A 27,397-nucleotide genomic window follows, 5' to 3' on the forward strand; every position below is an offset into this window, starting at 1 on the left:
ATAACTTTTTACTCAAGATGCTTTATATCAACCTATTTGTTTATAATGTATATTCACATGTATCTAAAAAATAGAAAATAAGTAGGATGATAATTTATTATATGTAGCGGGGGGGGGGGGGTATTCTTAACTTTTTTCTCATATTTGTTTAAAATGTATATTCACATATATATTTTTTTTAAATTGAAACTAGGATGCTAATTTTTTATTTGTAACGTGGGAGAATGGCTTATTCGTATATTGATGAAACTAATAATTCTAAAACATTAAAATTGATAGGTTGTGAATTGTGGGAAAGAAAAAATGGGCGAAAAAGAGAAAAAGGAAGTTGAGGAAATGTTTCGCTTAGTACATCATTTGCTTCAAGATATTGACAGCAAACTCCAAGAAATTGAGAAGAGTGAGAAGCAAACTCTAATTATTATGAACTATTTAAATCAATTATGCTTTAAACAGTACTGTTTCTGCGAATCGCTGAATTGTGGGAATGAAAAATATGGTGAAAAAGAGAAAGAAGAAATAGCGGAAATGTCTCTATTAGTTTGTAATTTATTTCAAGATATTGACAACAAACTTCAAGAAATAGAAAGGAGTAGGAAACAGGCTCGAATAATTATAGAGCGTCTTAAACAGTACAGCTTTAAATTCTGTTTCTGTCAATCATAACGGTAATGAGAGTTCTACGCCAACCAATTCCACGCAAAAGCATATATAGACCATACCTCACTTTGTGAATAAATTAAAGAGATCATTATTTGTAAAACTTTTAATTCATTATAAACATTGTAACAAGAATGTTTGCAATAAATATGTGAATATAAACATGAAAACTTATTCATTTATTTTATAATGACCACAGGAATAACCCTCAATTCCACATGGTTCTAGCCAATATCGTTTGTCGTCAAATGATGAGAGATATACCTTATGGATGGATTTTAGATACAAGTTATGGTTGTCACTTCGTATAGAGCGCATATTATGTCTTTCATATTCACCGTTAAAAAGACAAACATGTACATGATTTCTTTGCTAACCACGGTTTTTGAAACGCCTTTAGCTTTCTTAAATTCTTTTCCATCGTTGACGACAAAGGAATACATTTTTGGTCGTAGACCCACAAATCCTCTCACAACAGTTCCTATAAAAGAATCTCACATTTTTTGGAAAAAAGAATTCAACGTTCTGGGAAAATAATGAATATTTTGGAGATTTTCATTGGAATAGAGGTTATTAATAATATGTTAAACTTACCAGCTGTTTCATCTTTCATTTTGCCAACCACCTTTTTTTTTGGTCACTAAATAAGAAGTGCTCTCTTGGGTAGTTTGAGGTATCGAACAGATCCATATGTTGATGTATCTCATTATACAGATCTTGGACCTCACATCTATGGTGCAAACATACGAAAAAAGAAATGTAGTGATGCGCTATGTTTTAAGTGTATGAAGGTATTATAATATGATTTAATTTACCTGTAAAACAGAGAATCGGTGTCAGTCATCAATAATTTTGCCTTTTCCTTGTATTGTTTCTTGATGCAATCATAATGGAATTGGTACATGAATAACTTAGAAATGTCCAATATTGCCATGCCAGTATATATGGGTTTGTTAAGTAATAGTTTTATTTTTTTGTTTTTCACTCCAACTAAATGGGGATTAAATATGGTAAACGTTTCGAAACTAGGTTTACTGACTAGCTTCTGTAAACGTTTCTTCGTATGCACTAAATTGAAATTCAGTCTATTCCGAATGTTCTCCATGGTTTTTCTGAAAGAACAAAAATGTCTTCATAAAATATAGTAATATATAGCATGTACATCTCAGAGCTCTGATTGTGTGAACTTACCCAAATACTATATTGTTGTATGCTTTGTAAAGAGACACTTCGAAATCGTTTTGAGCTTGCTGCCTCATTTTGGTATTGTACTCAATGTATGGTTTCAACCACGGAGTCTGTTTGAAACTAAGAACACGATGTATTTTTCTTAATACAAGTCCGTGTTGAAGATAGAATTGCAGATTTCTGTAGTGAACAACATATTTCTCCTTCGTTCTTAACGTGGGAACAAGTTTCTTTGAAATTTCCCCTGTATTTTTCTGTTTATTTACCTGTTCTGCAGGAGAAGTCACGTTTAAGTGAATATCTTTATCATCCATTTTTGCATATTTGTCGATGGATACCATTAATGGCGATGCTTTATTTCGCAATCCACCACCACGTTGATAACCTTTCATGGTATGACCGGCATATGTACTCATATTTCCTTTATATATTTCTCTATAGAAGTTTGTCCATTTTCTTGCATCGGGGATATAGAGTGTTTTATTCAAATCCATGATTAAAAAGGATAGCGAGTCAGATGAAGTGTCATCCACACCTCCGAATCTATAAATGTGGCTGGTGAGTGAGTATCATCCTTTAAATACAAGTGTATTTCAGACAGGTTATTGACTCTAAGGGGAATATAGTACACGGGAATTTTTTTTTCGTTCCATCCATAAGAGGGATCGGCTTGAATTACTTGCAGTAATGGTTGTTCCTGTCCGCCGACAGTTGAGACGTCACACACATTCGAATAAACAAATATTGGTTTATTGACTAATATCTTAATAGATTTTGATGTTTCCTGGTCAATGATAGTTTGTTTTTTGTTTTTTTTTGTTGCCAAGGTAAAAAAACACTCGCATATTCCTATTTTCCAATATCCATGTAAATCAATTGCATTCTCAAGATGAATTTTGAAATCATAGGGTTTGTTATCAGGAAAGTAGTTCAAAGAGTCATTTGAACGGAGAAATATGTACTTTTCCATTACTTAGAGCGCAGATCAATGATACCTGATTCCTTAATCCACTGATTGAACTTGCTGGGCCAAGATTCAAATTTCACTAAAACCTCTTCCATCCCCTTCCGCCTCCTTCTTTTGATAATTTTTTCCACCAACCACAGAGAATCTTCGTCTTTATCAACTTTTTGTAAATCGCTTTCATAAAAGTCTCCCTCAATCAATTCGTCATTGAAGTGTAATACCTTGTACAATGGTATTCCTTCACCGGTAAATTGTTGATTATATCCCCGTTGAAAGATATGTTTTAAATGCGAAAGTCTTACCAAATCATATATTTTATATCGATATTTGATTGTGTGTCGAATCTTTTTCTTAGTTGTTTTAATTCTTTTACCTATATAGTTTTAGCTTTTTTTAAATACAGAGTAGCCCAAACGTTTGCCTCGTTATCCTTTGTCACTTCCTTCGGTGCAAGACCATTAAGACTTCTATGAGGTGTTGCATTGTAATATGCAACAAGATCTGGTAAGATATCTACATATCTATTGGTTCTAATTTTTGTTGTTGAAAGTATCGATATAATCACGAATAGTTCGAATGACTCTCTCCGCGATAGAGGCTTTTGAGTTCTGATTAGCAACAAATAATCGAACTCCCTCTTTTTGCAAATAATTTTGTAGTTGATGATTTCTAAATTCACCCCCGCGATCGCTTCTTAATGTCTTACACTTAATGCCAGACTCAAATACTAATTTAATAGCATTCAAAACATCTCCTGCTGATTTTCGTTTAAGTACAACAATTCGCAAATATTTTGAAAGAGTGTCTATCAATATCAGCAGGAATCTAATGTCATCATTTTCTTTTGACAGATTCTGAACATCCATTAAGTCCATGCTCCACTGAACATTTAGACCGCTAACACGTATATTAGGTAATTTTGAGGTTCGTCGAACTTGTCGCTGTAAAGTGTATGCATCTTGCTTTCTCAACCACTTTGAAATAAAATATTTGCTGAATTTAAAGTCTTTGTTTGATTTCAGCGTTTGATAGAGTTTTCCAGGGTGTTGTATATGCCGCTGGAGTACTAATGTTGTAGTAGTAATTCTCCAAATACTCTGCTTTTCTTTTTCACTCATCTTTCACACTATTCACCACTTGCTTCCTTCTCCAATGGTGAATATACTTCACTCTTCCAAATATCTGTAAAACGATATGTTTTCATATATTCCCATAATGATAATTTGTATTTGTGTACATTACCTGTATAGTGGAGATTGTAGAACCTTCCAATTTATTTTATATAATTGGGGTAATTGACATGTACGCTTATTTACATACTTGGTATAATTTATATAGGTTGTTGAAGCTTCCAAATTATTTACATAATTGACATATATACATATTCAATGTGGGTGGAGTTTAATCTGAACGTTTCAATTTAATTGACATATGCTTATAATTGATATGTAATTAGTGTGGTGGAGGTTATTGAACCTTCCATGTTAACTTAAATAATTGGTATAACTTGTAAAATGAAAGTGGGTGGAGTTTATATCTGTGCCTTCCAATTTATTTACACATTAAATGTGAGCGGGGTTAAATTTAACCGCTATATGTAATTGACATCTGCTTATTTACATAATTGGTATAATTAGTGTAGAGGAGGTTGTTGAATCTTGCAAGTGATTTTAAATAATTGGTATAACTTATATAGTAAAAGTGGGTGGTGTTTAAATCTGAGCCTTCCAATTTTCTTTACAAAATTGGTATTGGCTTTATAGTGGAGGTTGTTGAGCCTTCCAAGTTACTTACATAATTGGTATAACTTATATAGTAAAGTAGGAGGAGTTTAATCTGTGTTAGTACCGCCATTCTATTACTACTATTGCCGGCACATTTCAAAAATTTGCACACTGATTATCCACATTTATGATAATTAGGGGTTTATTTCCAGATATATAATGATATTAGAAATCATGAACTTCACTAGACAAAAGACGTTCCCTTCTTAATTGATGGATTACTTTGGGTGGGAATGATTTCGAGTCACGAGTTTTGAATATACAGGGGGGATGAGTATGGTTTCGTATATATGTATAATAATTTAACTTATATGGGAAAATTATGATAAAATACCAAGAAATAAGTATCTTGAAAAATCATAAAAGGTGTTCTCTTTTGTTGTTGATTGATTACATATGGGGTGGGAATCATGATCTAGAGTCATGATTTCTTAATACAATAGATGTCATTATCGAAGGAAGAACTATATAAATGAGGTCAAAAAACACAGAATCACATATCTTTCAAAAGATATTGAAAAATGACTTCCCCTGAAATTCGATTCGATACTGAGATAAGTGGCGATGGAGAACACCGATGTTTAATGCAAGAGGAAATGAAATTTACAGGAGGGGTCACTATGGAATTCAGTTTTCCTTTTTCCGTAGAAAAGTCTACATTCATTTACAAGGTATGCTTTTATTGCCGTTTTGCATGTGTTTTTGCTTGGTAGAGAGATTGTTTTTGTATTCGAATTTGTACTCTTGCAATTTACATTCAATTGAAGATATTAGAATGCACTACAACTAAAGACTAAAAAATGAATTTTGCTAGATAACAACAGAGGGAAGCAGGTATCCCTTCCAGAAGACGTTTTTATGACAATCCTCAAAATGTCAGAAGAGCTTAAAGGCGCAATAGATCTTACCATAAATTTGTCGGGACCTCCAAGTCCACCTTTGGTTAGTAGCATCCTCGTTTGACGCAAAGTTGGGGTGGGGGGTGGGGGTGTTAGTAGTAAGGGGGACAGTACACAGTCAGTATACAGTCAAGATGACGTCATGGGTTTTTCCCCACATAGGTCATTGAGGTCAGGGGTGAGTACACAGTCAAGGGGGAGTATACAGTCAAGGGGGAGTATACAGTCAAAGGGGAGTATACAGTCAAGGGGGAGTATACAGTCAAAGGGGAGTATACAGTCAAGGGGAAGTCTACAGTCAAGAGGTAGTCTCACTTACGTCATAAGGGAGTCTTTTTTAAAAATATGAATAAATACCCTGTAAATCTCAGTTGCGTTGGCATAACGATGGCAACTCAGGAAAAGCAGTACAAATGGAAAATTTTGGCCTGGAGTGCTTTAAGAAAAAATGAAAAGAAATGGACTTTACAAGAAAGTCATTGGTTTGACAGAAAAGAAGATTGCATTGTTGATTTTAAGGAAAAAATGAGAAATGGTTATGACATTGCAGACAGCTGGGGATCTGAAGAATACATATTGAAACGTAGAATTATGCCGAAAAAATACTTTCCACAGACCTTGAGAGAATCGGATTTTTACAGTTCAAGATGACATCATAGGGTATTGAAAACCCCGCCCACAGAGGTCATACGTTATGTATATATATAAATGGGAATACGGTGGTTTAGCAAAATCATTTTGATCAAAGATGGCTGAACAAGTGGTAATGATGGAACTTCTAACAAGTGATTGTGGAAATGATTGCAAAGGGATGTTAAAAGAGAAGTTGAAGAAAAAAATCGGGATTGTAGTACCTAGCTTTTTTGCAGTTGTTCTTATTATTTCTTTGTGCATCGCTGTCAGTGTTTTACACGAGAAGAAAAAACCTAATCAGGTAGACTGTGTTTTACGCCCTACTTTGGAAAAAGATGTTATTAAAACATGTTCATACGTGGATCGGTACCCACTCTCGAACGAAGTATATGCCATGATATGCATCAACGACACCATACAGATTGACATACGACGATTTCATGCTGGAAAACCGGGGAACAAAGGAATTACCTTGAGTAAAACACAGTGGCAGTACCTTAAAACATCTGTCGATCATATGGATGAATCTATTTTAAAAGCACAGAATCGTATATAAAGTGATGCATGAATAAAATGTTGAATTGTCAAAGCTTGAAACTATGGGCAAGACTGTGACATTTTCAGACAAGAAAACGATTATCTATATTCCCTATGAAGATCGAAAGGGGGAATGGATGACCATGGCTTTGGACAGATATCGTTTTCAAAGAAGAATACATCATGCATCAAAAGTTTTAAATCCTATACTGGAGAAAAATGTACAAATAATGCGTACTCAATTTCATACACAAAACTTGGAAACCCATAATGTTAAAGATCTGTAATGTCAAAATCTACAGCCAGTGTTTTCTACAGTCAAATTGAAGTCTACAGTCACTGACGTCGTGGGGTAGTATACAGTCAGAGGGTAGTCTACAGTCAGAGGGTAGTCTACAGTCACTGATGTCATGGGGGAGTATATAGCCAAAGGGGAGTATATAGCCAAAGGGGAGTCTACAGTCAGAGGGGAGTCTACAGTCAAGGCGGAGTCTACAGTCACGAACCACGTGATTAAATGATGTATAAATTTGATCGATTTGAATGATTTTCACCAGTCCTGAACAAGTCTCAGAGAGGATACGGGTTAACTTCATTTTTTTTATTGTGAGAGTTTTGATGTGGACAGAGATGGAGGATAAACATCAAAACCTTATTAAGGCAAACTACACTATATTGGTGAAGAAGATGATGGCAATTCGAGTCGCGGAACATTTGTATGCTTCAAACATAATTACCGACGAAATGAGGCAACGCATAGAAGCCGAGAAAACCAGTTACGACCAAAGCAGAAAACTGATTAGTATCATTTTACGTCGAGGATCGAGGGCTTTTGTGGGATTCCGAATGGCCTTAATGAAAGCCAATCAAGCTGATTTATCGAGACTCTTGATGAATAATGACGATGATACGAAGTCTGAATACGAAAAGAAATTAGCTATGGCAAGATCTTTAGTCATTCCTACCAAAGAAAGAGGAGATTCCGGAAACCAATCAAAGAAAGCTACACACCCTCAGTCTCAGGAGCCAAGATGTAGGATAAGTCTGGATGACTTTAATGACCTGTTCCTCACCGTCATGCCTTACAAGGGAACGGTTTACGTTCACATTCGCCATCTCGCAGAATCCCATGGTCGTCTCATTGCCACAAAGAAAGGAGTCACCTTTCCTTTGGCTCGTTGGTTAAAATTTGAATCCCTTCTTCCAGATATCCAAGACTACATAGACAACATTGGAAAGGAGAATGGAGAAGTGCAGTGGCATATTGGCGGAGGCGTGTTCGTCTCATTGTCACCCGGCTACCCTACAGTGGATATAAGACACTTTTGGAAGCCCGACGATGCCCCAGAACCCATACCGACAAAGAAGGGTGTCACTTTGAACGGAAACAAACTAGCCAGACTTAGAGATGCCCTTGAAGAAATGCATGAATCTGTTCCAGAGCTCAAAGACACCGAACTCTGTATGTTCAGCGAATCTCATCAAAATCAACTTGGAATGTTAGACTGTCCCGAATGTACCCCGTTCGGTTACGATGCCCAAGACAATATGTCCAAGGAATGCAATGTGGGAGATTTACAGGACGTGAAATCGATTGAGAGTGATCTTGATTGACCTAATGACCATGAACACTGAATTCAAAATTAATGATGAGAATAATTATATATACACATGTTTGTTTTTCATTCGAAATCTAATAAAAATGAATAGTAATTAGTTGCCTGTCTTAATTGGTTTGTTACTTGAATATAAAAGGTGATAATCAAAGATGGATCATCATTGGAACGCAGTATGTCAAACTACACGGATTACTTGAAGGATCTCTACTACACTCCCGGTAAACCGGGAGCATTTGCTGGTCCCGAAAAATTGTATCAAGCCGTTAAACAGGAAGGCAAATACAAGATTGGCAGAAGGAGAATAACACAATTTTTAAACAACGAAGACTCATATAGTCTTTATAAGCCTATTCGTAAGACGTTTCCGCGCTCTAAAGTAATAGTGAACACAATCGACTCTATGTGGGATGGTGACTTAGCCGACGTCAGTAATATTGCATCTCACAACGACGGTTACAAATTCTTATTGGTTTTAATTGACATATTTAGTCGATATTTATTTATAGTCCCCTTGACAAATAAACATCATCAAAACATCATCGATGGTTTAAAATCAGTTTTTCAAACTGGACGAAAACCACACACCCTTAGAACAGACAAAGGTAGCGAATTCAAAAATCGTTGGGTAAAGACGTTTCTGAAAAAAGAAGGAATTAACGTGATATACACACAAAATGAAACCAAAGCAAATTATGCGGAGAGAGTGATTCGTACCATGAAGAACCTTATGTATCGCTATTTCATGAAAAACAAAACTTACCGATTTGTGAATGTGTTGCAAGACTTGGTGAAAAGTTACAACAACAGACCTCACAGATCTTTGGGTGGCAATGCTCCCCTTACTGTCAACCAGGGAAATGCTGATGAAATAAGACTCGATGCTTATCTTGCGGGAACAAAACCAAAATCGGATCTGAGAAAAAAGAATGGTAACCAGCATACATCCAAGAAAACAATGAAAAAAAGAGTAAAACCATTTTTCAAGTTAAAAGTTGGAGATAATGTCAGGATATCACAGCTTAAACACCCTTTTCAAAGAGACTATCAACAGAAATGGACAGAAGAATTTTTCAAAGTCGTTAAAAGATACAAAAGGGGTCAAATACCTGTATACAAAGTACAAGATTTGGCAGACGATCCTATAGAAGGCACCTTCTACCAATCTGAGCTTCAAAAAGTTGTCAAGTCTGAAGATGTTGCCTATAGAGTTGAAAAAATTCTTAAAAGGAGGCGTCGTGGAAAAACCAAAGAAGTATTTGTAAAATGGGAAGGATGGCCTAAGAAATTCAATTCTTGGATTCCAGAAAGCTCTCTGGAAAAGCAATAAAAGTCACTAATTTCTACAAGATGTGTTCATTCAAAATGAGCGTTCGGATGGTGTTGACGTCTACGGACAGTTCTGATTATTTTGACAATAAACCAAATTGTTATCGAGTTCAATTGAATAAACAGATTCAATTCGACGGATATTGGACTGTTGCCCTGACAGAATTTTCCTCAGAAAGCTGGATTACATCCAAAAAAGAATCTGAGTTGTTTGTGTGTTGTGATATTTGTGAAGAAACTCTTATTGGTGGAAAAGAAGCACCTCTCCTAAGACGCATATACCTGGGGAAGAAACCAGAAAATATCACTTACCCACTACCGTATTACATTCCAGTAAAAATCGGCCAATTGCAGCAGATTGGCATATATATAACAGACAGAGAAGGAAACTTAGTGTCATTCTTAGACGGACCGGTGACCGTAACACTTCATTTCAAGAAGTTTCCTTACGTTCTGTGAAGATGAATAGCCAAACTTACGTCAGTGATCCCAGAATGTGGGAAATCTTTTACAAGAACATGGCAGAGAAAAAGTTCAACCCTTATAGATACAAGCCTAAACAAATTGGAAGAGGTGTGAAAAGTTATAAGTCTTATGTCATTCCATTGAGACCTCACTCACAATTAGAATCAGTACAACAAACCAGCACTCAAATGACCCCAGTGACTGCGGTGGAGGAAAGAGCTAAGATCGAACATGCCAAGGATGTCAAAGAGGGTGTTCCATTCGTCAAGGTGCAGGGGAGTATAAAAAGGCCACGTTCTCAATCGTCTGTCATTCCTTCCAAGAAATCGAAACGAACAACATCTCAAAGGAAGAAGTCGTCTAAGCCTGCAAAACAACGAAAAAAGTCAGGAAAAACGACACAGAAGACAATTAAGAAAAAGCGAGGAGCACCAGGCAAGAAAACACAATCGAGAAAGAAGAAAGAGTTTAAGATTGACAGTTACAGGAGTATCTTTAAACAGTAGAAATGGCCTTTTTAAGCAGTGATAATAAAGACATAGCTCAACCTATGGAACTGTCTCTTTTTGCGTCTCCAACAAATCAGGTAGCGGTCGAAAAAGTGTACTTTACAGAAGCAAGACCGATTTCTAGCATAGGAGTATCCGATACACCAATCGAAATCGTAGTATCTGGTTCGGGGGCAGAATACATTGATTTAAAAAGGAGTAAATTGTATGTGAAAGCCCGAATTTTGAAAGCAGATGGAACGGCGCTGGCAGAAAATGAAAAAACGGGCATTGTAAATTTACCACTTCAAAGTATGTTTTCCCAGATGGATGTCTACTTGAACAACAAATTAGTTTCTTTCAACACAAACAACTATCCGTGGAAGGCCTATTTCAAGACAATTTTATTCAGCGGGAGAGACGAACTTAGTTCACAGAAACAATCCGAGCTGTTTTTTAAAGAAGAGGGAAACCTGAGTGACGCCAATGCATACAATGGGGGGAATGCTGGACTGGTCGTGCGGTATGGATACACTCAGCAAAGTGCAGTCTTTGAGTTGGAAGGAAACCTGATGGAAGATGTCTTTGATATAGATAAATATTTGATAAACGGGGTAGACATTTACATCAAACTCTTTAGATCCAGTGCCCCGTTTGTCATTATGTCGGCTGAATCTTCACCAGCTTTCAAATTAGAGTTACTGGACGTTGTGTACAAAGTAGCCAAAGTGCGAGTAGACCCTGGCGTTCTACTGAATCATAGTAAACAGATAGAAGCAACCCCCGTGAAGTATACTATCATGCGAAATGAATTGAAAATGAATACTATTCCTAAAGGATCCACAGAGTTTTACTGGGACAACATTTTTCCTCAAGCGGTACCCGATCGCATCGTGGTGGCCTTGGTGGACCAGAAAGCCGTCAATGGGGACTACACCGCTAACTCCTTTAACTTTGAGCATATGGGGTTAACAGACGTCGGAATATACGTTAACGGAGAAAGTGTACCCGGTAGACCGCTCAAAACAGACTTCTCAGCGGGACTGTATTCAGCAGCTTACGCTCGTTTGTTTGAAGCCTCGGGAAAATGGAACAATGATGCCGGACTGATCATCACTCGTGATAATTTTGGAAGTGGATATTCGCTGTTTGTTTTCACTATTGATTCCTGTGGATTTGGAGAAGAGTATTTAAATCTGATTCGTCGGGGAAACACCAGACTGGAACTGAAATTTAAACAAGCAACAACTAAAGCTGCTAACGCAATTGTATTTGCTACCTTTTCATCTCTACTGGAAGTCGACAAATCACGTGATATCAACTACATTCAACCATGAATTCGACACAGCTGCTAAATATGGTGAAAACGGACCCCTGCTTAAGATGCTATGTGAAAGGTGTATTTGCTAGTAACACATTACCCCAAATCGTTACAAGGTATCCGAGTGCCTTCATCGTCAATACACAACCTTTACCAATGCCTGGAGAACATTGGGTGGCAATAATCGTGCGAAGTCCATCCCAAGCAGAGTTTTTCGACAGCCTTGGGAAATCACCAACTCATTACAATCAAGACATTCAAAACTTTTTGAGGATGAGCAGTGTACAATGTAATTTCAAGTCTATACGACTACAGCCTCGTAATTCCGATTTGTGTGGACTTTATGTATTAGTATTTTTAATTGCAAGATTGTGTTTCAAAAACTCGATAAATGATGTGTATGCTTTATTTTCTAAGGACATTCAATCCAATGATGATTTTGTGAAACGTTTTATGTATGATTATTCTGTCATTAAAATTAATCATGAAACATAGATAGAGAAGTTATTTTTATACTGTCATTGAATAAGTTTGTTAATATATATATATGTGCGCGTAGCATTACGCTGGACTTCAGTATGAGGAAGCCTGGCTACCGAGGAACATGGCAACAGAGAACATAAACGATTGGTGGAACACTCGTTCCTTGCTTCCGTTTTCGGCACCTTCCACTATTCTGATATGTGGAAGTACACAAAGCGGTAAAACGCATTTTACTAAAACACTTTTACAAAACGCCAATGGCATGTTCTCTATGCCTGTTGATAGAATAATTTATGCTTATTCTGAACATCAACCCATGTTTGAGGAAATGAAGCAGACGATACCAAACCTTTCATTACATCAAGGAATGCCTTCAAAAGAAGACATAGAGCAGTACACAGAGGGTGTCAGTCACACTATAGTGGTACTGGATGATCTCATGTTACAAGTTGCGCAATCACAAGATTGTGTGCATCTATTCACGGTGACATCTCATCATAGAAACGTGACCACCGTGATGTTGTCTCAGAACTTATACCCGCCGGGAAAATACGCCAGGACCATTTCACTGAATTGTCTTAATGTCATTTTGTTTAAGAATTACCGCGATTCCCGACAGATCATCGCCTTTGGATCTCAGATCTTACCAGGACAAGTTCCTTTTTTCAAAGCAGCCTATGAATCTGCGACTCGACCCAATTTCGGTTACTTACATGTTTGCCTGGAACCTACACAGAACAGAGAGTATCAGTTAAGAACACGCATTCTTCCGGGAGAAGAGATGATTATTTACCAACCTCTATAAATAAGCATGATTTGATGTGTTCGCCTCATTATTCAAAGATGAAGCAAACGGTGAAGAAACACGAGGCTTTTTTAAAGTTTCTTGTCTGTGCAGACAATGCCCAGCAAAAAGTAATCGTTAAAGCCTTGAACAGTGAACAGTACGATGTGCTCAGTGAAATAGCACTTAACATTTACACCGGAACTTATCCTCTGACTAAAAAGTATATAAACCAACTGAAACCTTATGAATCATGCATTCGATCCTTGGGGTCCAGAGAAGTCAGCAACCGAGAGAAACGTCGCATACTATTGAAAAACATTCCTTTAGTGCCGCTTCTACTTAAACCCATTGTTCAACATTTCAAAGGAAAATGGCAAAGGAAATGATACTTGTACCGAAACTGAAATATGAACGTTTACTTCAAAAATTAGAACCTGCTGATACGTCATCCCGAGAAGTCGACCGAACTTCGAAGCAATCCTCAGAAGGTCAAGAACAAACTGCCAGTGACTTAGTGGATAAAACTAATTTGTTACAAACTGGAACAGGTTACGTCGCTAAGAAGATGAAGGTTGGGAAACCTCCTGGAATTTCCAATGTTCGGCGGAAGAAGAAAAACGTACCCTGGCTCACATATTGACAGTGTAATAACAACGAATAATGTCTTTTATCATTTTATTTGTGTATTTATCATTCAATAAAAAAAACAAAAACGTCAAAATATTTCGTTTTATAATCAAAATCCAAATGGCAACGTGTCTAAATTAGGAAGAATTCTCCTTTTAGTGTAAACCATCTTATAATTTTTAGTTTCAACCCTATTTAACAATTTTCGCTTTCTGCTGTCTCTCGATATTTTACAAGGGTTGACAATTTCAATTTGTCGGTCGTGTGAGGTACAGATTATCGACTTGATAGCCTGGAAATTGATAAGTTTCGAGTTGGCCCAGTTAAGTGTAAACCCTCTAACTTTGCATTCTTCTTTTCCCGACAGTGTGCGGTAAGCGTAGTTTTTAGGACCCCCAGAAACGAATTCGACAATGTACCCGTCTTGTGGAGAGATTTCATTAGTCAATTCTCCCAGGTGATTACCTATGGGGAGATAATTCAAGTTGTCCGACTTTTTTGTCTTGAAGATGACACTGTCTGTATCGAAATACAAGACGTTCTCGTTTAATTTGTCGAGAACGCCATACAATTTCAGTCGAGCCCACATGGTGGTAAAAGAGGCCAAGAATATATTAGTTTTATTGTCGAATGACGCGAATAGGGGGTTGTTACTCCATTCTAATTGAAGAATGTCTCTCGAAACAATGTGAAAGTTGTGTGGTACTTTTGTAGGATCTGAGAGCATTTGAAAAAAATTTTCGGCTTCCGATTCGTGAATGAACACGGATTGTTGCATGCCCAACCTCTGACCAAATTTCCCCCAAAAGCTATTCAGACAAAGTTTCGCTAAACATCGCAAACCGGGATTTTTTTTTATTTTTTCATACTCTAATTGGATACCTTCGTTTTCTTTGTATTCCCTAATGTATTTTCTTTTGGTCTCTTCCGTGTCGCATTCGGCCGGAAATCCGGAAGCCTCCTGTTTTATTTTTAAAAACATGTTCACATACTGAGCGAATAATCCCCCCTCACACGACTCGACATCGTATTTGGAAGACTCGGCAAAATGATAAACTTCATAGATTTTCAAGATTTCGTACCCTTTTGACGTTGCCATTTGAATTTCAGGAGTACACCACGTGCCCGTGATGGATCTCTCTTCAACAGAGCATGTACATTCATTTTGATTTTCACTGTCTGCACACGTTTTACAAAGTGGGAACTTCAATTTTCCATTCGAATTGTATGGAAGTACGGGATGATAAAGTTTTCTAGGGGGGAGAATTTTTATTTTAGCCAGTCCAAAATATTGCGACAAGTCCTGAAAATCGTCCGTTATGATGGTCGGATGGCCGACGGGATACCGACAATACTTGTTGGTCCAGGGATAGAGACTGGTAAAATCGAAATATTCGATTGTTTCGTCTTCTGCAGCTTTATAATGCAGTTTGATGGCATTGGTGCGACCACCGAAAAAACTGTCACGTGGGTCGAGTCTGTCTTGGAGATCTAGGGTGGACACGAATTGTTGCAAAGCTACATTCTTCTCCAATTGAAATTTAAATTGATGCTCCCACACAATGACCAATTTGTATCCCAGATTTTTCAATTCCTTTTCTCTGTGTTTGGTCATGTCGTACAATTCTTTGATGGTCTGATTGGTAGACGGGTGTTTGATGGTATTCCTATCATCTGGGAAACAGTTGGGACAACCGTGGAATACACAACCTGTACCAAAATGAACAATATCAATCCTCAATACATTCGTAATTAAGTCCAGGTACGCCGCCGCCGCCCCCCCCCTCCAGTTTAGGGGGAAAACGGGGGGGCAAAGGTTAAAATAATAAGCTCTTACCATAGAATTCATAAATGGTTCCGTTTCCGCCAGGAATCTTGACAAACCCGTCACATCTGTAATTGGTCCCTGGCACTTGGAATTCACCACCGTTGAGAGCGTGGGAAATGACAATGGGGTTACCCCGCTGACGACTTTTTTCCATCAACCACTCCAGCCACTGGATGGAAATTTTGCTGTAATTGTCGCGCTTCGTGTATCCTTGAGATGGTACTACTGCCACGGGACTTTTGAAATGTCGTTTTCCTATCTGTACATTGTCGTCCTTTCTTAAATCGACGAGAGACGTCCAAGAATCACCGAGATGGACCCCCTCTAAACTCTTATGATGACGAATGTCGTACAAATCCGATTCACCATCTTTGGTGATTTCTATTTTACTTTTTCCCTTCAAAAAGAGCGACTTGAATATCCCCATGCAGACACTTGCAATGGTGACAAAATCAAAGGGGTCGACTCCACCCGAGCTCGTTTTCTTGATGATTCCGTTTGCTTGAACCGTTTCCTCTGTTAGAGTTGTCACCTTGATCACCAAGTTTCTAAATCCTAGACACCCCCGCCTCAATATATCAACGTCCGAGCGACAATATTGCAACATTTCTTCTCGAAAGCTAAAGGTTTCGTCTCGTTTCGTTGCATGCCATTCGGCAAGCTTTTTCCGCTCCCCGGCCGACATGAAATCGTATCCGTAGTACTTCAACTCTGGATACGGCCCCACGTAGTTTTGATTGGCTTTAGTATTAAATAAATGGGGAAAGTATCCCTTACAGAGTTCCTGTAGACCGAAGGCATCTGGTATTTTGGCAAGCTTCATGGGCAGGAAATTGAGGGAATCCACAAAAGTCAAATTTAATTTGTGCGCAATGTGCATGTACATGATTTTAGAACCGTTGTAAATGATCTTGCTAGGTCGAATAGAGTGACGGTCTATGAGCACTTCTAAAACCGGATACAAGTCGAAACTTTTGGCATTGTGGGCAATCAAGATCGAATTTTTACAATGTTCACTGGTGACGAAAGCACAGAACTGCTCGGCGGCGTTGTCGCCAGAAAACACCACTTCCCTTTTTCCACAAGTGTCGGGACAAGGGGGGTTCACATATTCACCTTTATGGGTTCGGGAGCATTGCTCACACCGTGTTCCGCAGTAACTACAGGAGGCGCCCTCCACCAGTTCCCTTTTCTCACATATGTGACAGGTGGTCTGCAGCACGGCAAAGTTGACTTTGTGTTGTTGTAGACCACAGGACGGATCACGACAGTTCTGACAGAGTCTACAGTCTACACACTGGCGTTCTTTTTTGACACATTGGTCGCATCTGATGCAAGACGGTCGATACCCTTGCTCGCAATGAAAGATGTCCTCTTGACGCGTCTCAAAATCGTAGAAAATAAATTTTTTGTCTCTTTTTTCTAAATCACATCCACACGGTTTTTGATAACAATGATGTTCTCCTATTTGATATTCTAGACAGTTAGGGCACTGCCATTCTTGACAAACGTGCAAGTCGGGAGAGCGTTTACAGCAATGTAGAATGACCCTACATTTTTTACATTGGTGAAACAGTTCGCAAGGAGGAGGATAACTCTCTTTCTTGACGACTCTTTGTTTTTTATGACGTTTAAAACACGCCACGGAACGACAGACCCGTCCACAGGTTCGACAACCTATTTGGACATTTGTTTCTGGACAGTGGTCATGTAAGCAAACCTCACACGAGGTGGTACACGTGTGTTTGGATTTATCATTATACGGTTTTAAACAAGTATGGCAAAAATACGATGCCTTAAAAAAGCCTTGTATGCTGGCAATCCCGTGCCAGTGTTTTTCAGTTTCTGTGTCCACGTGATATAAATACAGACGTGGCTTGTCCTCGTCCTCCGTCACCCTGACAAATTTATTCCCTACTCTTGAGGACACAACGTTGATACAGACACCAAGTAAGGTTTCGAATGGTTCGATGTCGTTCAAACCTAAATATCTGTCAGTAGGAACTCCGGCTCTTTCACACAGCCACATCGCCAACTCCGTTTGCATTTTTTTTCTCGAGGTTTTCAAGATATTGTTGTAATAGGATCGAGTAACAGTACGGTGCTTGATGATATGGTCGAACATTGTTCCGGCATCTTTCCCCACTAAATTTGTCCACGTAACAGCATCTACTTTTTCACACGTTTTCAGGTAACAGAGACCAATGGAAATGGCCATACATACGTTGTTATCATTTTGTACGTGAAAAAGCGATCTCTTTCTTTCTACGCTATTTTTAGGACCAAAGAGAGACGTGATGGGTAATTTTCTAGGGTTACCTCCCCCTTTGGGCAAATCGATGGACCCTATGGTGATCAACAGATTTTCGTCCACGGACAAGCTTTCGTTCGAATTAAGTACTTTGGTGATCTCGGACAGGACGACATCTGCATTCAGATTTTCCCAGGATTGTAGCGGCACGACGATCGGATTGTTTAAACTCGAATGACTGATGACCACCCTTCCCAGATCCGCATCGTGACCCCGGGCCTCTGACAACAGGTCGTCGAACATATCGTGCAACTTGTTATGTATATCTAACAATTTATCCCCCTTCCACTGCTCGTTAAATTTGACCTTAAACGTGGTGTCGCGGGCCAAGTTTTTCTTAAATGTTCGAGTGTCTCTCTTCCAAATGAAATAGGGTTTTTCTAATGGGTCCTCGGAACTCCCCCCACCCCCCGACTGCCCACTCGTAGAGGGTTGATCGCCATCCTCTTGGGATGGTCTAATTTTTTTAGTTGGGGATTCCATCTCGGAAAGAACCTCCTGCCATAAGTCATCGATGTGCTTTTCCCACTGGAGCTCCCTTAATCTGTTCTCGACCTCGGCATCACCAGTAAGACCATTAACTGTAGCAAACAACTGCACGGTGTCTGGGTCATTCAAGGAGTCCAGGATTTCTTTTAATAAACCGCTGTCTGCCATCTCTTAATTACAAAAAAAATATATATATAAATTTATATCCATGTCAAAGGACAAAAGGTATATTAATAAACATGGCTAGTTATTTGTTAAATGAAATTGAAAAACCAGTAAAACATTATTTTTACAGACAGCAGCGTAATGTCACAATTATCGGAATATCCATTTCGAACTTGAGTACATTAATAAAATATAGAAGGCAATATAGAAAGAATACTTTTTTATTAACAAAAATCCTGTAACAAAAATTTTAAGTATTTCCTAATACTTAACAAATTTTCAAAGAAATGACATTAGGTAAAAACAATGTTAAGAAATATACTGGCTTATTGACAAAAATATCTATAAATAGACATTAACATGCTTAATATCAAACTGTGCAAACTTATTCTTTAAACCCAGTTGCTAACCAAAAGAATTTCTAGCTAAACAAATGTTCAAAAATATTTAAAACCTGCATTGTTATTAACAGCATTATATCACAGGTAGATAATATTAAGCATAATACTCTATAACTATTGGATATTAAATATTATTATATAGAAATATGTGCTGCAACAATTAACCCTAATGTCATAACTTATACATCACAATCATAATAAGCAAATGATCAATGTTAAGTGTAAATCACATTTATCAGTTAAAATCAACTTAAACATCATTTTACATCAATTGCACATCCCAAAAATAACCACATGATCACTGTCATATGTAAATTATAATAATCAGCAAATAAAGGCAGGACTTTAAATTTTCCTTTGATCAGTATTCAAGTAAAATACAAACTGTCGCATAAAATAAAAAAAAAAATAAAAAATACAAAAACATTAAAAGCAACCATAGGAAAAACTAACGAGTCAATGTCCTTAAACAATACCGTTGCTCTGTACTACATGTACATTCATTAAAAAAAGTAAAATGTCATCAACTTGTTATGTCATTAACAAATCTGTTTTGTAAAAAAAGGAAAAATAATGGAACTTAAACAGTTCAAAAAGTCCCAAACTTTATGCTTTTTCCAATTCCAAAAAAATCTGTCATAAAAAATGCACAACTTTAAACTGATTACACATTCATAAAACTGTTTACTGTTATCATTTTCAAAACTTGTACACTACACAGTCATTAAAAAGTTCAAAACGTAGTAATATCATCCCTTTGAAAAACTAGTAAAGAAATTACAGGCTAAGTCTCTTTGCGACACTTTTAGCCCTGGTACGTTGTGAAATAGGTTCATCGTCATCATCACCAAGGAGAGGTCGAGTTACTGAAACTACTGTGTTGGGGGTTGACGCCGATAAACTGCTGGGGGTGGTAGCAATGGAAGATGGTGTGTGCAATAAATGCATTCTTATCTGCTCTACAGTTTCACGAGTGCACGGTGTTGAAGGTGGTGATGGTGTTCTAGGAAGATGGTTGACTTGCCTTCTACAGCAGCATTTTATTTTCGAAAGCAAAAGATGCCTTATCACAATCAGAATAATGGCAAGTGTTGTGACAACTGCCCAGGCAAAAACACCTATTAAAAGTTAGAACAAGTAATTACAATTAACACTTTCATCAATGCATCAAACACAACATACAAATACAACAAGTAATTATCAAAAAAAAAAATCTGTTCAGTTCATTCTCATGGATAATTAACATCAGTAGGGTTTCAAACTGACCTGCGGTCCCAGGCACGTCAAATTCTTCGGTAGATAATTGTAACCCTGGAATTTAAACACACAAAACATTAGCCCAAAAATCATAATTGTGATAATCGTAATAGTCTCAACAAAGAATTTGCATGTCTACACAAGAATTTAACAATAAAGCTTTACAATTCATTTCTAAAAGAAATTGAAATTGGCTTAACATGTATGATATCTATTTATTAACATTTTTCAACAAAAGCAGTCCTACCTCGAGTTGTACTTTTCAATGACGCTGGCCCAATCCAAGCCCTCCCTTGTGTTCTTGCTGATGAAGTGGATGGTATTGTAGAAGTGGCCAACATCTTGGACTCTTCAGTAGGCATATCTGCAATACATTTTTTTTTTTTTTACACAGAGGTGGTGACTATTTTGGGGTTTTTTTTTCCTGGTAAGAAAAATACTACTTTGCTTTTTAATCTTTCAATAATATTTCTGAATTATACTCTTGTTAAATTGTTGTGTAAAACTACTGAGTCAACCTAGTTCAATTAAGGTTATCCATCCCTCAGGTGTCAGAAATTGAAAATGCTCTTTTCCATTATCAATTTATATGTTGATCAAGATTCGCAGTTGATATAGATATGTATTCTGGTGGATAATTGATAATCATTCAATCAGAACATAATAGAAAACATTTTTTTTTAATTTCATCATTATCTTATATATGTATGAGTTACCCCGCCTTGCTGAGGGATATATAACGTTAAAGCAGTCCTACCTCGAGTTTTACTTTTCAATGACGCTGGCCCAATCCAAGCCCTCCCTTGTGTATTTGCTGATGAAGTGGATGGCACTGTAAAGATGACCAACATCTTGGACTCTTCAGTAGGCATATCTGCAATACATTTTTTTTTTACACAGAGGTGGTGACTATTTTGGGGTTTTTTTTCCTGGTAAGAAAAAAATACTACTTTGCTTTTTAATCTTTCAATAATATTTCTGAATTATACTCTTGTTAAATTGTGTAAAACTACCAAGTCAACCTAGTTCAACAAATGCAGTCCTACCTTGAGTTGTACTTTTCAATGACGCTGGCCTAATCCAAGCCCTCCCTTGTGTTCTTGCTGATGAAGTGGATGGTATTGTAGAAGTGGCCAACATCTTGGACTCTTCAGTAGGCATATCTGCAATACATTTTTTTTTTACACAGAGGTGGTGACTATTTTGGGGTTTTTTTTCCTGGTAAGAAAAAAATACTACTTTGCTTTTTAATCTTTCAATAATATTTCTGAATTATACTCTTGTTAAATTGTGTAAAACTACCAAGTCAACCTAGTTCAACAAATGCAGTCCTACCTTGAGTTGTACTTTTCAATGACGCTGGCCTAATCCAAGCCCTCCCTTGTGTTCTTGCTGATGAAGTGGATGGTATTGTAGAAGTGGCCAACATCTTGGACTCTTCAGTAGGCATATCTGCAATACATTTTTTTTTTACACAGAGGTGGTGACTATTTTGGGGTTTTTTTTTCCTGGTAAGAAAAATACTACTTTGCTTTTTAATCTTTCAATAATATTTCTGAATTATACTCTTGTTAAATTGTTGTGTAAAACTACTGAGTCAACCTAGTTCAATTAAGGTTATCCATCCCTCAGGTGTCAGAAATTGAAAATGCTCTTTTCCATTATCAATTTATATGTTGATCAAGATTCGCAGTTGATATAGATATGTATTCTGGTGGATAATTGATAATCATTCAATCAGAACATAATAGAAAACATTTTTTTTTTAATTTCATCATTATCTTATATATGTATGAGTTACCCCGCCTTGCTGAGGGATATATAACGTTAAAGCAGTCCTACCTCGAGTTTTACTTTTCAATGACGCTGGCCCAATCCAAGCCCTCCCTTGTGTATTTGCTGATGAAGTGGATGGCACTGTAAAGATGGCCAACATCTTGGACTCTTCAGTAGGCATATCTGCAATACATTTTTTTTTTACACAGAGGTGGTGACTATTTTGGGGTTTTTTTTCCTGGTAAGAAAAAAATACTACTTTGCTTTTTAATCTTTCAATAATATTTCTGAATTATACTCTTGTTAAATTGTGTAAAACTACCAAGTCAACCTAGTTCAACAAATGCAGTCCTACCTTGAGTTGTACTTTTCAATGACGCTGGCCCAATCCAAGCCCTCCCTTGTGTATTTGCTGATGAAGTGGATGGTAATGTAGTAGTGGCCAACATCTTGGACTCTTCAGTAGGCATATCTGCAATACATTTTTAAAAGGAGCGGTGATTATTTTTTTTTAGGGGATCTACAACAAAAACAAAATGTTTACTTTCAGTTTCACTGTACACCCTCTAACAAAGGGAACGTTTCAAACTTCCGATTTCACATTCCCTGTATGTACCCCGAACCCGATCATACGAGTACTTATTTTAGATACCAGTCACAGTTAGAACTGAAAACACGAGTTATTAATTTGTTCTTGATATTTACAGAAACGTTCTAAGAATCAGTTAAGACTAAATTACATAATTAAATACCAATACACAAGTTGTACAAACGTAAACATTCCATAGTAAAAGACGCAGTGATTTGATTGGTTTATGAAAATATCACGTGGTCCTATTTTTCTCACGATACATCATTCGTTAAAAACCCCTTCCTCTTCTAGCAAATCACCACAACAACGACAAACAACGACTTGTCGTTCAAAAAATGATATATTAAGTGGTCAAATACACGTTAATTTGAAATAATGAAAACCCTAAGTACTACTTACTGAATACACTGGCACATTGATGTCCCCTAATGTCCCGCACTACTGGAAAGTCAGTAAGGGACTCCCACTTTCTGTTGACCACAATATCGATAGTACACATAGGGACGCGAATTTCACGGATTTGGGTTCTGGCACGATTAAGGAAAACACTGACACAATTGTTCTTGTAAGTTTTACACGTTACAACTCCACGTTTGTTCAGACATCTTGGACACTGCGCAACATCCATAATTTTAGCAAAAGTATAAAAATCTTGAAGTGTCATCATCACTATTGCAGCACATATCACACATGCTGTAGTTCGTCCCTCCATTTTCCATTTGATAAAAAAGTCGCATGAGCTAAATTGATCATGTGACGGAGGATTCGCGGGTATTTCCATCAGCAACGCAACCTTTACACTTTTCATCAATTCATACCATATTTTTTTCGACATCCCATTAATCTTTTCTTTGTCTCATTTACTAAATGAGTTATTAGATTTATCTTATAATTCATTAATTTATTTTATATCAAATATTACAACGGGATTGGGCACAGTTTATAAAAACTTAATTCACCCTCTCCCTACATGTTGAACAAAAAATACAATATCATTCATTGGAATAAAAAATCTCTGGATCCGCCACTGTTATTGCAAATATGGAAACTCTGATTATTCTAATTATTCTTTTTTTTATTCAAATGTGTCAGTCACTCGACTTTAAGTAATTGGTTTTACAAAGTAGCGTTTAAAATGACTCTTTGATGTTTATTATACGAGTACAATACAAGCGGGCATGGTTATCTTTTTCAACTTCATCAGTAAATCGTCCTATTGAACTTGATTTTTTTTTAATAATCTGATTAATTTACAACCATTCGTAAGAAAAAAAGTAAAAAAGATATATTTCTACATGACAGGAGTTTTGCTGTGATTTTGCAGGTCTTATATTTACAAACGTTTAAAAATATTTTTTTTAAAATCGTCCCCTGGGCCCCAACCAGGGCTGATCATACCCCTTGCATAAAACCCGGACGGCGCCCACTCTAACCGTAGCTTCAAATTCCGGAGCTGCCCCCCTGGTTTGAAAGACGGTTCCGAAATTATATAACAAATCATTAGGACATTTTTGTATGAGACAAGTGTGTGTCACAAATCTCACACATTCAGTCACACCACCATTTTTACGCATGTTGGTGACCCTTTAAATATCATATATAATAAATGTATTTTATAATCAAATTATTTTGATTGTTTATTTTCCCTACTCAGTACTGGCGCTGGCTGAGAATAGCCCTCATGTACATTTCAAGCTGATACAATGATATAATGACAGACAAGAGTCTCCAGTTTCCCCAACCATATATAGAAATGAGCATGATTCTGATCCTGTCTCCATGAAATTGTTCGGTTTCCCCCCCCCCCCCTAAAGTTAGTAAACTAATTGTTAGTAATTCGTGTAGGAATTAATGATTATATAATATACAGCGGAAATACAATGATTGATGTTGTTCCATAACTACATTCATAATACATATATATTTTGTGTAAAATTAATCAGTAAGCTGAGATCATTAACCGAGTTAATTATTGAGGCCACGTAAATAAGTGGGACACTTCCTGCTGCAATGTTTGCGCAGGTATTGGACAACCGGGCGGTATTTTTCAAACGTGACTAAAAGGGGTGCAGATGATAAATACGATCAATAGGGGCACTTCTCGGTCATTACTCAACCAACCAATTATAGTGTTACGAAATTAGAGTTAAGAAACTCCAAAGACCCAATCATCATCCATAACGTCCACCCGAAATTATATATAAATGGAGTTTGCAAACAGAAATTATCATTGACAAAAAATCTGATCATGGCAGAAAAGTTTCTTGACATTCTGTAAGTAGAACAATTTTTAAAAAATATTTTTTTACTTAATATATATATATATATATATATATATATATATATATATGGGAGGTCATATCTTGGCCGAATGGGCTAATGTGCTGAGTTGACAGTCTTGCTAGGCGGAGGGTGCCAGGTCGCTGGTTCGACCCCGGGTTGGAGCGTAAAATTTCAGTACTTAGTTGTGAATATTTAGTGCTCTATATATTAATTATTTGAATTTCACATGTATCTTTCAGTATATATTACATAGTTTGAGGTTTTTTTTCTAAGCTTGATGGGTGAAGAACTAGAAATGGAATTTTTTTGAATTCAGTATGGGTCTGATTTACAGTATTTATTTTTTCTCCTGACAGCGACTCCACAAATTCAGCAAATTCATTCGAGGAGTTCGAACAAATGTGGTTGAAGATGAGTGAAGAGTTGGAAATGGAAGGCCTGCCAAAGCGGTGAGTTTAACAGCTTTTATAAGAGTTATCTTTCTTTGGCTTGATATGCCTACTTTCATGTAGTGCTTTGTTTCACGTTATATAGATAATATACATTATAAATATTAATGTTTTAATTGGAATCAGAAAGTGTGTTATATATTCTTTTAAAGGCCTTCCACTCCTACCCCCGAAAGTACAAGTCAAACCGAGACAATTCTACTTAAAAGGTATATATAAACATTAATTTTAGACTTGAAATGATTTTAGAACCATAAATTTTCCAATCATTTTAGTGTAATGTTACACCTTTTAACAATTTTTATTATATTTAGTAAATTTTAAACAGATAACGAGTATTTTCTCCCTCCTTTTAACAATTTTTATTATATTTAGTAAATTTTAAACAGATAACGAGTATTTTCTCCCTCTATCTCTTCAAAGTATTAAATCTCCAAGTTTCTCGTTTCTTCTTAACATTTTATATACGTAGAATTGGAATGATGTACATCAATGTTTTATTTGGTGCCAAAGACTAACTGCTTTTTATGAAGTAAAATTAAATTTATGTTCAAACTAAATTATCGAAGTACAAAGGAAAGTAATCCTCTCCATATCTCTTTAGACCTGAGAGCCAGCACAACTGCGGCACCTCAGCCAGTTACATGTACTCGCCGGCCATGGATTCAAACTGGCGGTTAGCAACCGTGATTGACGAGGAACCTTTGGACAGTTTCGAAAACTGTGAGAATTCCATCCTTACTACTTTCCGGTAAACATAAACATTTTATTTATACTTTGTTTATTATTATAATGTTTGAATTAGAGAAAATTTTAAAAAAAATTTAAATATCATAAAATTTAAATATTATGCATATTAACATCATCTCTAATCTGGGGAAAAGGAACTAATATAAAATATCTTGAATTGATTTTTTTTATTGCAACATGTCATTTTTATCCTGTTTATTGTAGACGAAAAAATCCTGAGAAATATAATTTGTTGGAAAAGAGGTTGAGGGAGCCGTTAGCAGAACAATTTAAATTACTCCGAGATTTGAGCGACCGCGTTTCAAAGGACTTGGAACAAATGAACATTATTGTTAATTATTTGGAGGACCAGTTGGCTCCCGTGACACCAAAGAAAAAGAGAGTGAAATTCACAACTTGTGATATTGACATTAACAATAACGTCAATACCATACTATGAATTGTGTAAAACTGTAAATATCCATTGAGATTTGTTTGATATTTTATATACTGATTGACAATTTCTTATTGTTAATCAGTTCATAATTTAATAAGAAAAAAAAGTAACGTTATAGAGGGCAGCTTTTATTGTACAAGTAGATGGAATTTTACTTTTTATGTCTTCAAAATATCCATAAATGTGTTCATAATTTCGTGGTAAATATGATAATAAAATATTACTTACTCAATTGAATTGGATCTTTTGATTGCAAGTAATGGTTGTGCATAGAATCTTAAAACTTGGCCTTTTTATAGCAGACAAAAAAGGATATTTTTAGATCCCTCCCTTGACTGTTGCTATGTGAATTAAGGTGACCCTGATAGTAGATATTTATGGTATCATCCTTCAACTGTTGCTATATGAACTAAGGTGACCCTGACAATAGATATTTATGGTATCATCCTTCGACTGTTGCTATGTGAATTAATCCTTTAAGTGTTGCTAATCACCTCCTCACCTACCCTTGACTGTGGACTCACCCTTGGACTGTGGACTCACCCTCTGACTGTAGACTCCCCTTTGACTGTATACTCCCCCTTGACTGTATACTCACCCCTGACCTCAATGACCTATGTGGGGAAAAACCCATGACGTCATCTTGACTGTATACTGACTGTGTACTGTCCCCCTTACTACTGGTGTTGTGTTAATATAATATCTTTATTTAAGTTAAAATTCATTACATTATATTACATTTTTGTTAAAAGGAAATAAAACTTACACATTCTTTACATGTACATTATATAATTGTATTATGCAGACAAATTATCATGCTTTTACTAATTTACATAACATAATCGTTTACCTCCACTGAAGAGGGCAAAAGCGGCT

The 27,397-nt window shown here is 36.7% G+C and overlaps 5 protein-coding genes and 1 pseudogene across 5 annotated transcripts; 4 read left to right on the forward strand and 2 right to left on the reverse strand.

Annotated features, from left to right (window-relative positions):
- Positions 1-831: 831 nt before the first annotated feature.
- On the reverse strand, positions 832-1,594 carry LOC125663116 (uncharacterized; annotated as a pseudogene).
- A 4,174-nt stretch (positions 1,595-5,768) lies between these two features.
- LOC125646357 (uncharacterized) lies at positions 5,769-9,188 on the forward strand. The gene has a single exon (XM_048872601.2). It carries the CDS (start codon positions 7,212-7,214, stop codon positions 8,280-8,282), a length of 1,071 nt encoding a protein of 356 aa, XP_048728558.1. The 5' UTR covers positions 5,769-7,211; the 3' UTR covers positions 8,283-9,188.
- On the forward strand, positions 8,460-9,614 carry LOC130049670 (uncharacterized). The gene has a single exon (XM_056147567.1). The coding sequence runs from the start codon at positions 8,460-8,462 to the stop codon at positions 9,612-9,614; it is 1,155 nt and encodes a 384-aa protein (XP_056003542.1).
- A 972-nt stretch (positions 9,615-10,586) lies between these two features.
- Positions 10,587-11,903, forward strand: LOC130049671 (uncharacterized protein F54H12.2-like). Its single transcript, XM_056147568.1, has one exon. The coding sequence runs from the start codon at positions 10,587-10,589 to the stop codon at positions 11,901-11,903; it is 1,317 nt and encodes a 438-aa protein (XP_056003543.1).
- Positions 11,904-18,782: 6,879 nt separating this feature from the next.
- LOC130046327 (uncharacterized) lies at positions 18,783-23,940 on the reverse strand. Its single transcript, XM_056147386.1, has 9 exons — positions 23,003-23,940; positions 22,367-22,483; positions 22,078-22,194; positions 21,571-21,687; positions 21,282-21,398; positions 20,993-21,109; positions 20,483-20,599; positions 20,245-20,289; positions 18,783-20,096 (listed from the first exon to the last, which is right to left on the reverse strand). The coding sequence occupies exons 1-9, from the start codon at positions 23,436-23,438 to the stop codon at positions 19,756-19,758; spliced, it is 1,524 nt and encodes a 507-aa protein (XP_056003361.1). The 5' UTR covers positions 23,439-23,940; the 3' UTR covers positions 18,783-19,755.
- A 991-nt stretch (positions 23,941-24,931) lies between these two features.
- On the forward strand, positions 24,932-27,044 carry LOC125647585 (uncharacterized). The gene is made up of 4 exons (XM_048874317.2): positions 24,932-25,335; positions 25,488-25,544; positions 25,940-26,086; positions 26,290-27,044. Exons 1-4 carry the CDS (start codon positions 25,286-25,288, stop codon positions 26,522-26,524), a joined length of 489 nt encoding a protein of 162 aa, XP_048730274.1. The 5' UTR covers positions 24,932-25,285; the 3' UTR covers positions 26,525-27,044.
- The last annotated feature ends 353 nt before the right edge of the window (positions 27,045-27,397 follow it).

The sequence above is a fragment of the Ostrea edulis genome, chromosome 8 (genome assembly GCF_947568905.1).
Source record: "Ostrea edulis chromosome 8, xbOstEdul1.1, whole genome shotgun sequence".
Classification (NCBI taxonomy): Eukaryota; Metazoa; Mollusca; class Bivalvia; order Ostreida; family Ostreidae; genus Ostrea; species Ostrea edulis.